The sequence below is a fragment of the Orbicella faveolata genome, unplaced genomic scaffold (assembly GCF_042242905.1).
Source record: "Orbicella faveolata isolate gen_17 unplaced genomic scaffold, um_ofav_v1 contig_3, whole genome shotgun sequence".
Lineage (NCBI taxonomy): Eukaryota > Metazoa > Cnidaria > Anthozoa > Scleractinia > Merulinidae > Orbicella > Orbicella faveolata.
Window position 1 is genome coordinate 18,364,345 of NW_028301558.1, and position 12,792 is coordinate 18,377,136.

The following is a 12,792-nucleotide window of genomic DNA, read 5'->3' on the forward strand; positions in this document are numbered from 1 at the left end:
AGAGGGGGATACACAAATCTTTAAACGTAGATTGTGTTGTGTCGAGATTCAACTGAAATAATTGCATGCCAAAAATACATAATTATCGCAAGAAAGACCAGAAACTAAACTCGAATAAATAAAGGCTGAGGTAAACAAATAAACAAATGCAAACATAGTACAATACTTACAATTATCAAAGCAATATAAAGGCAAAGTATATTAATGGTGAAAACCGAGAAGATAACGTAGGGATTGGAACTTTAAATAATTGCATTATGAGCTCGAGATTTCTATGAGGTGATAGTTGTAATTATCCAGTTCAGCTAAACTTCCCGGGCTGCTCCTCCTATCGTTAGGACTGGAATGGACCTGTACCTAATCTTTATGCAGCTCTATTACAGTAGACAAAAAAGTTATACAAGGTTTGCATATTCGTCTTTGCCATTTTGCAGCTTTAATGTCATCTCAATGCGAAGGGATATATACATTCAAATTAACCAAACGTATTAGATGCAAGGCTTAGATTCAATAACAATCATTTTTCTCTTATTTAATTAATCTGATGAACATGTCCTAATTTGTAAGATATTCGCACTGCCGAATTACTTTTTGGGTTGCTTAATTATTTTGTTTATTTTCTCTCACTCTTAGATTAGCAAATACTTTCAAGTAAATACACATTTAAGGAGGCTGGCAACAGTTTCGAGAGGTTTCAAAGCCACCTTAAATTTTCGAAAACTTAAAGTGGCTCTGAACCCTCTCCACAGAATATTTTTAAACTTCGTACAACGTTGCATCTCATCATGCTTATTACAATTTGATAATAAAAAATGAGGGTCACGTACCGAGCTCGTTGTTGAGTTATAAGCGCTTAAAGCTAAAATTAGGAGGTGTTTTTAACAGGTTGCATTGTTGCTATGGTAACCCGTTATATATAAAAAAAAAAACATGACCGCAACTTGTTTACCAAGGATTGGGCATTTGTGGATACCATCATCGTAGCAAAGCTTAGGAACGCTTGATAATCAGTGGTACACAACGCAGTCTTCACCTTTCAAAATATAGCTGTTTGAAAACAGCTGAAACTGTTGCCAGTCTCCTTAAATTAGTCATACTTTGTAGATAGTTGCAAGGCTTCGCTTTATATATTTATATACAATAACTATGCTATCATTCTCCATTTACTTAATATCTTCAAATTGATATGGGCATCCACACTTGCATTGTTCAAATACTCGTTTGGGAGTATAGCTGGTTTTCACATGACGTAATTAAAATTCAAACTACAAAACTACTGATCTTCCTGAGATTTTACCTTAATGATGTTTAAAAGTAACTGACAACTAATATTCATACAAATTTTCTCTCTGAATGGGTCCTTGGTTTTGTGATACACTACGCTTGAATTTCTAAGCTTTTGCGTGACGCGGCATTTACATGACGGCCTAGAGAGCTGTCATGATGGTTAAAAAAGTGACTTATTTCGGGGAATTTGGCTATCTGAGCAGTTCATGTCTTAGAAAAAGTATTATTTTAATGTTTTAGAGTTCCTCGAGGGATAAATTCACGCTTTTGTAGCAAAACTCCGTGAGAGATGTTTCTGTTGGTTTCCGGCCGCCATGTTGGTGCCCGTACGGATGGGCACCAGCATGGCTTCTCCATACAAATTCCTATAAATTTGGGTCAAAAATTTCTCCGCATATCTTCCATAAGGAAAACTGCTACGACCAGAAACTTCGTGAGAGTCTTTGCATATTAAGCTTCTTTCATTTCCCAGATTCTGGACTTTTTGAATGGCGTGACACTGAAAACCAGCAATTGATTGATTGATTTTGGGTGCTTAAGTGTCTTGTTTTCAGACCTGAACCAAGTAAATTCTAAAAGCAATAAGTTAGAACAGCACGTAAGCTTATCGGACCGAAGCGTCTATTGTAAATGGCCATGAATACATTGGAACGAAAATAGCTTCCCATTCGGCAACACGTGCGAAAACTTATTGCCAACTCCACCATGATTAGAACACCAAACAACCATCTCAGCTGACACCTTGATCAAACGGCCAGCATCCCCCAGAGGGGTACTTTGGGAATTTCTGGGTGGGGATGTGCCGCTGGGACCCTGGAACACTTAGCCTATACCAGAGCTAGTTCAGCTGAATTTTGCTAACCTATACTAGAGTAAACTCCCCAAATCCCCCCCATCTATCGACACTGTTGAGGCTGATTTGCGTAAATTTAAACTTGCCGGTTTGATTTTTTTATATTTTTGAGTGGCAATTCCTGGTTTCCTTACTCTGGATATAATCTTCAACCAACCAGTCAGTTTTGTGAAAAATGATACCCTATTCTAGACCCAAACGCTCTGATTTATATCCCCCATTCTAGAGTAAACTGCTTGAAAACCATACCCTTCACAGCGGCAAACACCTATATAGCTCATATATGGCAGTGCCCCTCCGGCCAGCTTCCATTGCTTTACCGTTGCATAGCGTGAAGAGGAAAAACTCCGACTTGTCCTCGCTGGATTGTTTTACAAAATAACGCCTTCACGGCTTTGTTGAATTGAGGCATTCTAATTACATACAGTATAGGATTAACAAAAGAGTTCAGCCCTAATAACGTTATTACCGAGCAAGTTAAGTGCGAGGGATACGAACTGAAAATTTTCGTTGTGTACCAAAGGAATGATTGTACAATATATGGAAGCCACATAAGTAGCGAGACAAAAGTTACAATGAACAGCGTCACTGTTAATTTTCTTTCCCTGCCAGCCACAACATGATGACGAGGCTGGGGGCTGCATTTGACTTTGATAAGGATGACAGAATAAGAAAAAAATATTATAATGATACATGTTGTCGTGAATGAGGACGTTGCGTTATAAGGTCTCTCCAGTAAATAACTTGGAGGGATATAGAGGGAAGTAACTGAAAATAATACAGGTATTAAGTAACTAACTGCGATAATTAGCTGGTAAACCCATTTCTTTACGAAGCGATGTCGAAATGGGCGAACTGTTGCGTGCAGCCTTTCTAAAGAAATGATTGTAATAATTATGAGAGAGCAAAGAACAAATGTCAGACGGATCATGTGCGGAAAAGGATGCTGTTCCCACCATTTTAACGAACCCTTCCAAATTTTACAATACATTCCAAGTTCATATACAGTCCAAACTCCAGTAAAACCTACCGCCATATCGACTACTGCTAAGTTTAAGAGTAAATAAGTGCTGCGTTTGCGAAGTTGACAGTTCTTCATAAAAGCAACGATAGTGATGGCATTGAATGTTACTATGGCAATATGTCCAATGACGTAGATCGCAGACCAGGTGATGCACTCACGTGACGAAAGCATGTTGGCACGTGTCTTCGCTAGTCACACCTCCCCCGGCTCTCTATTTTGTTTTGTCTGGTATGACTCAGGTTTGATTGGTTGGTTGTTTTCACCTGTTGGGTGAAATATTACATTATTTCAAAAGATTGTTTGCAATATTTCTGGAACTGTTATACATCAGAATATGTAAAGTTTAAGACTGGTCACCACAGTTTTTGATACACCCTGTTAAATAGGCCGCGCTTAGTTTAACACTTACAGGGAATAACTTTTATTTAAAATGTGGTAAACGTAGATAGATCATCAAGTTGTGCTCTTGGGAAAGACATTTCACCTCGCCCTCTGGGAGACAATAATTGCAAAATACGACCTTCCAATTTTTCCCTTCAGACTTGTGTGACCCAGTCAAATTTTCGTTGGCTCCCGTTACGCATTTTAGAATATCGAAAGAATGAAAGCCAATCAACAGCACGCAACAACATGCAACAAAAAACGACAACACGTAGTTAAAAAAGATTAGGGATGCAGAAATGAATCATTGAACGCAGTCAATGTGCAATTCAAAAATGTCAAAACGAAATGATTATTGTAAATGAGTTAAATAGACTCAAATACCAAAACAAGAAAACCAAGAATACACCGATCACAAGCTAGTGTTCATTGTTCTTCAGTGCTTTACATATTCCCCGTCCGTGTAGTGCTTTCTCGAACAGTTTCGAGCCCTACAACTACAATCAAAATGTTGACATATTGTTTAGCTTATCTTTGTTTTTCAACCTACCTTGGTAGCACGACTGAAGGGAAATTTTCTGGGTAAGTTTTTAAAATCCCTCGGTAATCGTCCGCACACTCTGTATCCCTTAGGCTCAACGCTTTCGAACCTCTTTGAAATGCTTTGTTGACAAGATAGTCCAATTTATATGTAGTTTCCACCTGTGAAACTAAAAAAAACTTCTAAATTAGATTCAAAGTGCTTCTCAATTCTCTCTTATGGCCAACCTAAGTAGGCAAGGTTGAATATGCTCGGTAAATAGTATTTTGTGCTAGCTCGTACAGATTTATTCACCTGTTTATGGGCAGCCTGCGAGAGCGTCCGGTGTTTTTGGCTCTTGTTTCGCGTGCCGAAAATACGTCTTCGTTCGCAAGCTAGTTTATCAGTGACATGATTTAATTTCCGCCATATTAACAGGTGGACATATTTTGCTAAATGACTAGTTTTGAGTCCTTTCAGTCGACAATACCACGGGCTATCCTTTGAGCTTTTGTGTATCCCCCGGGGGACTCCCGTATTAAAAAGGACGGGGATACTCGTCGGAAATTTTGAAAAGAACATCTTATAGGTACCAAGATCCTATTTTGTGAGCGTAGCTTGAATTGTTTCCAGCCCTAAAAGGTACTAATTCTAAAACAACACATTATCTCCTGTCATAGTTTTTCGGCTCAATATCCTCAAAGTTACCGCAAAAGATCTCGCTGTAGACCTTTTGAGGCTGAACACGCTAAAAGTTACCAAAACCGCTTTTTTAACCCCTAATAGGTACGACAAGGAACCCAGTCTTTCTTCATATTGAAGTCCCCCCGGGAGGTTTAGCTATCTCTGTCAAAGAGGTAAAAAAGGCTAATGATTCTATACAAACATAGAGCAGGCTACTGACACGTTTTCATAAATTTTGACAGAGAAATTATTCCCAACTTCATTTAATATGCTCACGTACGCCGGAACAGCTTCAGCATAAATAGATTAAAATGACGTCAGCTATTATTGCTGACTGACTTTGAACTTCCTGTTGCATGTAAAATACTAAACTGTTCCCAATAACTGCAGTGGACAAACGTTTATCGTCATAAGCTAAGGGAAAGAGAGAATTAAAAAGCAGGAGAAATATAACATGAGTGTTGGTTGTCCCTAAATTTAGTTTACGTTTCGAAACTCCGAACGCCATTTGCGAACCTTAATCCTATTTCAAGAAGGAAGTTAATTCTATTTTTATTTACCGCTTGGAAAAATATTTGATGAAAGAACCTTTTAGAAGGACGTCATACCTGTCTCTTGGTCCAGTCTCTAGAAGGTGAAATCTTTATCAAGGGAGCAGTCTTCGCCTTTGTCACCCCGGGAGGGGTAGGGGGTTAACTCAGAGTACAGCGTTTAAGTTACAGTGCATACAGCGAAGCTACTCATGTCAATCTCGTCAAATACAATACAAAACCTTTTATTTAGACACGATAACAAATTGAAGCTGTCGCTCTAACGATTTATTTCCTTCAAATACGATTCCGTTCCTAAAATCTCATTTCTGGCGTTCTCAAGGAATCAGAACTTATAAGACAGCTAAAGAAAGGCGGTTAAGCCGCTTTCCTGCACAAAAGAGAAAACATCGTTAGATCTTTGTGGTCGTTTCTCTCGGCTTTTTTACTCTCCTGAGAAAAGATTATATTAGATAATAAATGTAACCACCGATCGGGATTTAAGCTGTACATGAAAACAAACATCTCTAGCTCCATTTAATTGAAAATAGTAATAAGTTAATAGTTATTACTCTTTTACTTAATATCTTCTAATTAATAGACGCATCCACACCTCCAGTTTTGAAATACTTTTAGGAGTGCGTAAGTGTTTTATTTGCTTTCAGACTTGAACCAAGCAAATTCTATAAATAATAAGTCAGAACAGCACCTAAGTTCGTCGAGTTAAGCGTCTATTATAAATGGCCATGAATACTTGAGCTAATGAATACATCGGAGAAGGAACAAAAGAAGGCAATCCGAGACGCTCGCGTAAGAAAAAAAGACCCTGAGAATACAGCCGCAAGAGCGGTCCAACAGGTTTCGTCTTTCTTGTATTACAGTATGCCAAACCATGAGCCACTGCACCATGATTGGAGCACCAAACAACCAGCTCAGCTAACACCTTTTTCAACATTACAATTGCTTTTTATTAACGTTTTCTTAAGCTACATACAACATTACAGTAATTACACTAACACTTATTCCTGTTATTATGATACTAACACGTACTTGATAATTAATACTTAACAATACTCAAGCTACAAAATTGAAGTGAAACACTAATTACAATAGCATTTTTTTTTCATTAGCTTATCCTTGTAACTACTCAGCTCGTTTAGTTTTTACTATTTTGAGTAAGTTTTTTTTCTTATTTAAGTTTAATTCATTTTTTTTGCTATATAATATTCTGTGCATTAAGCGAAATAAAATGGTTGTTGTTGTTGTTATCCATACAAAATATAAATACTTATACTGCTTTCAATGTTTTTTGATTAACTAGCTCCACTCAGCTGGCACCTTGATCAAACGCTCAGCTTTCTTTATTTAATCATGAAAATCACGAAAACAGTCCCATGCATGATGTTACTGTTGCATCGCGTGAAGAGGAAGAACTCCGACTTGTCCTTGATGGGTTGTTTTACAAAACAACGCCTTCACGGCTTTGTTAAATTGAGGTATTCTAATTACATAGAGTATAGGATTAACAAGAGAGTTCAGTCCTAACAACGTTATTACCGAGCAAGTTAAGTGCGAGGGATACGAACTGAAAATTTCCGTTGTGTACCAAAGGAATGATTGTACAATATATGGCAGCCACATAAGTAGCGAGACAAAAGTTACAATGAACAGCGTCACTGTCAATTTTCTTTCCCTACCAGCCACAACATGATGACGAGGCTGGGGGCTGCATTTGACTTTGATAAGGATGACAGAATAAGAAAAAAGTATTATAATGATACATGTTGTCGTGAATGAGGACGTTGCGTTAAAAGGTCTCTCTAGTAAATAACTTGCAGGGATATAGAGGGAAGTAACTGAAAATAATACAGGTATTGAGTAACTAAGTGCGATAATTACCCGGTAAACCCATTTCTTTACGAAGCGATGTCGAAATGGGCGAACTGTTGCATGCAGCCTTTCTAAAGAAATGATTGTAATAATTATGAGAGAGCAAAGAACAAATATAAGACGGATCATGTGCGGAAAAGGATGCTGTTCCCACCATTTTAACGAACCCTTCCAAAGCTTACAATACATTCCAAGTTCATATACAGTCCAAACTCCAGTAAAACCTACCGCCATATCGACTACTGCTAAGTTTAAGAGTAAATAAGTGCTGCGTTTGCGAAGTTGACAGTTCTTCATAAAAGCAACGATAGTGATGGCATTGAATGTTACTATGGCAACATGTCCAATGACGTAGATCGCAGACCAGGTGATGCACTCACGTGACGAAAGCATGTTGGCACGTGTCTTCGATAGTCACACCTCCCCCGGCTCTCTATTTTGTTTTGTCTGGTACGACTCAGGTTTGATTGGTTGGTTGTTTTCACCTGTTGGGTGAAATATTACATTATTTCAAGAGATTGTTTGCAATATTCCTGGAACTGTTATACATCAGAATTTGTTAAGTTTAAGACTGGTCACCACAGTTTTGATAAACCGTGTTAAATAGGCCGCGCTTAGTTTAACACTTACAGGGAATAACTCTTATTAAAATGTGGTAAACGTAGATAGATCATCAAGTTGTGCTCTTGGGAAAGACATTTCACCTCGACCTCTGAGAGACAATGATTGGCAAAATACGACCTTCCAATTTTTCCCTTCGAACTTGTGTGACCCAGCCAAATTTTCGTTGGCTCTCGTTACGCATTTTAGAATATCGAAAGAATGAAAGAATCAACAACACGCAACAACATACAACAAAAATCGACAACACGTAGTTAAAAAAGAGTAGGGATGTAGAAATGAATGATTGAACGCAGTCAATGTGCAATTCAAAAATGTCAAAACGAAATGATTATTGTAAATGAGTTAAATAGAGCCAAATACCAAAACAAGAAAACCAAGAATACACCGATCACAAGCTAGTGTTCATTGTTCTTCAGTGCTTTACATATTCCCCATCCGTGTAGTGCTTTCTCGATCAGTTTCGAGCCCTACAACTACAATCAAAATGTTGACATATTGTTTAGCTTATCTTTGTTTTTCAACCTACCTTGGTAGCACAACTGAAGGGAAATTTTCTGGGTAAGTTTTTAAAATCCCTCGGTAATCGTCCGCACACTTTGTATCCCCTAGGCTCAATGCTTTCGAACCTCTTTGAAATGCTTTCTTGACAAGATAGTTCAATTTATATGTAGTCTCCACCTCTGAAACTAAAAAAACCCTTCTAAATTAGATTCAAAGTGCTTCTCAATTCTCTTTCATGGCCACGCTGAGTAGGCAATGTTGAATATGCTCGGTAAATAGTATTTTGTGCTAGCTCGTACAGATTTATTCACCTGTTTATGCGTATAGCCTGCGAGAGTATCCGGTGTTTTTGGCTCTTGTTTCGCGTGCCGAAAATACGTCTTCGTTCGCAAGCTAGTTTATCCGTGACATGGTTTAATTTCCGCGATATTAACAAGTGGACATATTTTGCTAAATGACTAGTTTTGAGTCCTTTCAATCGACAATACCATGAGCTATCCTCCGAGCTTACGTGTAGCCCCCGGAGGACTCCCGTATTAAAAGGGGCGGGGATACTAAGAACATCTTATAGGTACCAAGATCCTATTTTGTGAGCGTAGCTTGAATTTGTTTCCAGCCCTAAAAGGTACTAATTCTAAAACAACACATTATCTCCTGTCATAGTTTTTCGGCTCAATATCCTAAAAGTTACCGCAAAAGATCTCGCTGTAGACCTTTTGAGGCTGAACACGCTAAAAGTTACCAAAACCGCTTTTTTAACCCCTAATAGGTACGACATGGAACCCAGTCTTTCTTCATATGGAAGTCCCTCCGGAACATGTAGCTATCTCTGTCAAAGAGGTAAAAAAGGCCGATGATTCTATACAAACATAGAGCAGGCTACTGATAACTAACTGACACGTTTTCATAAATTTTGACAGACAAATTATTCCCAACTTCATTTAATATCCTCACGTACGCCGGAACAGCTTCAGCATAAATAGATTAAAATGACGTCAGCTAGTATTGCTGACTGACATTTTGAGCTTCCTGTTGCATGTAAAATACAGAACTGTTCCCAATAACTGCAGTGGATAAACGTTTATCGTCATAAGCTAAGAGAAAGAGAGAATTAAACAGCAGGAGAAATATAGCATCAGTGTTGATTATCCCTAAATTTAGTTTACGTTTCGAAACTCCGAACGCCATTTGCGAACCTTGACTCCATTTCAAGAAGGAAGTTAATTCTATTTTAATTTATCACCTGGAAAAATATTTGATGAAAGAACCTTTTAGAAGGACGTCATACCTGTCACTTGGTCCAGTCTCTAGAGGGTGAAATCGTTATTAAGGGAGCAGTCTTCGTCTTTGTCACCCCGGGAAGGGTAGGGGGGTAACTCCGAGTACTGCGCCTTAGTTACAGTGCATACAGCGAAGCTACTCATGTCAATCTCGTCAAATACAATACAAAACCTCTTATTTAGACACGATAACAAATTGAAGCTGTCGCTCTAACGATTTATTTCCTTCAAATACGATTCCTTTCCTAAAATCTCATTTTTGGCGTTCTCAAGGAATCAGAACTTATAAGACAGCTAAAGAAAGGCGGTTAAGCCGCTTTCCTGCACAAAAGAAAAAAACATCCATCGTTAGATCTTTGTGGTCGTTTCTCTCGGCTTTTTTACTCTCCCGAGAAAAGATTATATTAGCCAATAAATGTAACCACCGGGATTTAAGCTGTACATAAAAACAAACATCTCTAGCTCCATTCCATTGAAAATAGTAATTAGTTAATAGTTATTATTCTTTTACTTAATATCTTCTAATTAATATGCGCATCCACACTTGCATTTTTGAAATACTTTTAGGAGTGCGTAAGTGTTTTATTTGCTTTCAGACTTGAACCAAGCAAATTCTAGAAATAATAAGTTAGAACAGCGGCTAAGTTCATCGAGCTAAGCGTCTATTATATAAATGGCCATGAATTCTTGAGCTAATGAATACATTGGAGAAGGAACAAAAGAAGGCAATCCGAAACGCTCGCGTGAGAAAAAAAGACCCTGAGAATCCAGCCGCAACAGCGGTCCAACAACTGAGTTTCGTCTTTCTTGTATTGCAGTATGCCAAAACCATGAGCCACTGCACCATGATTGGAGCACCAAACAACCAGCTCAGCTAACACCTTTTTTTGACATTGCAACTGCTTTTTATTAACGTTTTTTTAAAGCTACATACAACAGTACAATACTTACACTAACACTACCTTCAACATTTACTGTTATTACGATACTAACAAGTACTTAATAATTAATAAAACACTAATTACAACAGCATGTTTTTTTCATTAGCTCATCCTTGTAACTACTCAGCTCGTTTAGTTCTTACTATTTTGAGTAGTTTTTTTGCTTATTTTAGTTTACTTTATTTTTTTTTGCTATTGATATGTTGTTGTTGTTGTTGTTGTTATCCATACAAAATATAAATACTTATACTACTTTCAATGTTTTTTCAATTAGCTAGCTCCACTCAGCTGGCAGCTTGATCAAACGCTCAGCATTCGACGATTTAATCATGAAAATCATGAAAACAGTCCCATGTATGATGTTACTGTTGCATCGCGTGAAGAGGAAGAACTCCGACTTGTCCTTGATGGGTTGTTTTACAAAACAACGCCTTCACGGCTTTGTTGAATTCAGGTATTCTGATTACATACAGTATAGGATTAACAAAAGAGTTGAGTAATAATAATGTTACCGCCGAGCAAGTTAAGTGCCAGGGATAGGAACTGAAACTTGTTTTGGTTGTGTAATAAAGGAATGATTGTACAATATATGGCAGCCACATTAATAGCGAGACAAAAGTTACAATGAACAGCGTCACTGTTAATCTTCTTTCTCTGCCAGCCACGACATGATGACGAGGCTGAGGGCTGTACTTGACTTTCACAAAGATGACAGAATAAGAAAAAAATATTACAAAGATACATCCTGTCGTAAATGAGGACATCGTGTCATAAGGTCGCTTCAGTGAATAAGTGGGAGGAATCCGGCGAGAAAAAACTGAAATTAATGCAGCTATTAAGTAACTAAGTGCGATAATAACCCGGTAAACCCTTTTCTTTACAAAGCGATGTCGAAATGGGCGAACTGTTGCGTGCAGCCTTTCTAAAGAAATGACTGTAATATTTATGAGAGAGCAAAGAAGGAATGTCAGACGGATTATGTGTACAACTGGATTCTGTTCCCACCATTTTAGTGAACCCTTCCAAAGCTTACAATACATTCCAAGTTCATATACAGACCAAAGTCCAGTAAATCCTACCGCCATATCGACTACTGCTAAGTTTAAAAGTAAATATGTGCTGCGTTTGCGAAGTTGACAGTTCTTCATAAAAGCAACGATAGTGATGGCATTGAATGTTACTATGGCAATATGTCCAATGACGTAGATCGCAGACCAGGTGATGCACTCACGTGACGAAAGCATGTTGGCACGTGTCTTCCTTGGTCCTAGATTTGTGATCACTGGTTCTTTTGTTTTGTCCGTTATGACTCAGATTTGACTGGTTGGTTCTTTTCACCTGTCGGGTGATATATTATATAAAGTCAGTTATATTTACAATTTTCTGTAACTGTGGTGCATCAGAAATAAAAAAAATTAATACATACAGCTTTTAACGTAAAGAGTAGAGGTGGCTGAAAACAATTCCCAGCTTTTTCCAAGACATAGATTTTGATGAGTCATTATAAACTTTATATCCGTTGATGCCACAATCATGGTATCAAAACCCTGCCCAATCGTTGGCAAAGATGTTGGTGTCAATTTCAGGGCACAATTGCAATAATATGACTTGCCAACTGACCACCCTTAATTTTAGCTTTAAACGCTTATAACTCAATCAAAAACGAGCTCTATGACTCTCATTTTTTATTATCAAATTGTGATAAGCATGATAAGATGTAACTTTAAAAAGATTCTGTGTAGAGGATTCAGAGCGACCTTAAATTCGACGAAATTGAGCCTAGCTGAAATTTTAGGCTGTTTAGCCGGGTAAAGCGAAGTTGCAAAGTACAAATGTGGTAAATATAGCACTGACGCCTCAGATTTGCCTTGCCTCTGGTCATTGTGTTGTGTTCTTGGGCAAGACATTTTACTGTCACAGTGCCTCTCTCTATCCAGGTGGAATATAAATGAAAATTGAATGCTGTGGTAACCCTGGTGGGGACTGCATGGCATTCCATCCAGTAGGAAGTAGAAATACTCCTGGTCGCTCAGTGCTACAGAAACCAGGAAAAGGTACGTCGTAACCGGCGCGAGAGGTAACTATTAGGTGTGAGTTGGTTGGGGTGTTCTGGTGGATAGGAAGCCGTTCGAGACACAACTGACAAGGGACAAAACACGACTTTCGCATTTTTCCTCTAGGCCTTGTGTATCGTCTGGAACTCTTGCACAGATTTACGTTGGCTTCTGTTACGCATTTTACAGATCACAATGAAAGACAGAAAGAGTCTGACAAAAC

The 12,792-nt window shown here is 38.2% G+C and overlaps 3 protein-coding genes across 3 annotated transcripts; all 3 read right to left on the reverse strand.

The window, feature by feature from the left end:
* Positions 1-428: 428 nt before the first annotated feature.
* On the reverse strand, positions 429-4,243 carry LOC149106728 (trace amine-associated receptor 4-like). The gene is made up of 2 exons (XM_089298843.1): positions 4,096-4,243; positions 429-3,427 (listed from the first exon to the last, which is right to left on the reverse strand). The coding sequence occupies exon 2, from the start codon at positions 3,333-3,335 to the stop codon at positions 2,457-2,459; it is 879 nt and encodes a 292-aa protein (XP_089154969.1). The 5' UTR covers positions 3,336-3,427; positions 4,096-4,243; the 3' UTR covers positions 429-2,456.
* A 1,980-nt stretch (positions 4,244-6,223) lies between these two features.
* LOC149106729 (uncharacterized) lies at positions 6,224-7,648 on the reverse strand. The gene has a single exon (XM_089298602.1). It carries the CDS (start codon positions 7,560-7,562, stop codon positions 6,684-6,686), a length of 879 nt encoding a protein of 292 aa, XP_089154728.1. The 5' UTR covers positions 7,563-7,648; the 3' UTR covers positions 6,224-6,683.
* A 2,808-nt stretch (positions 7,649-10,456) lies between these two features.
* On the reverse strand, positions 10,457-11,923 carry LOC149106730 (neuromedin-U receptor 1-like). The gene has a single exon (XM_089298530.1). It carries the CDS (start codon positions 11,757-11,759, stop codon positions 10,878-10,880), a length of 882 nt encoding a protein of 293 aa, XP_089154656.1. The 5' UTR covers positions 11,760-11,923; the 3' UTR covers positions 10,457-10,877.
* Between the last annotated feature and the right edge of the window lie 869 nt (positions 11,924-12,792).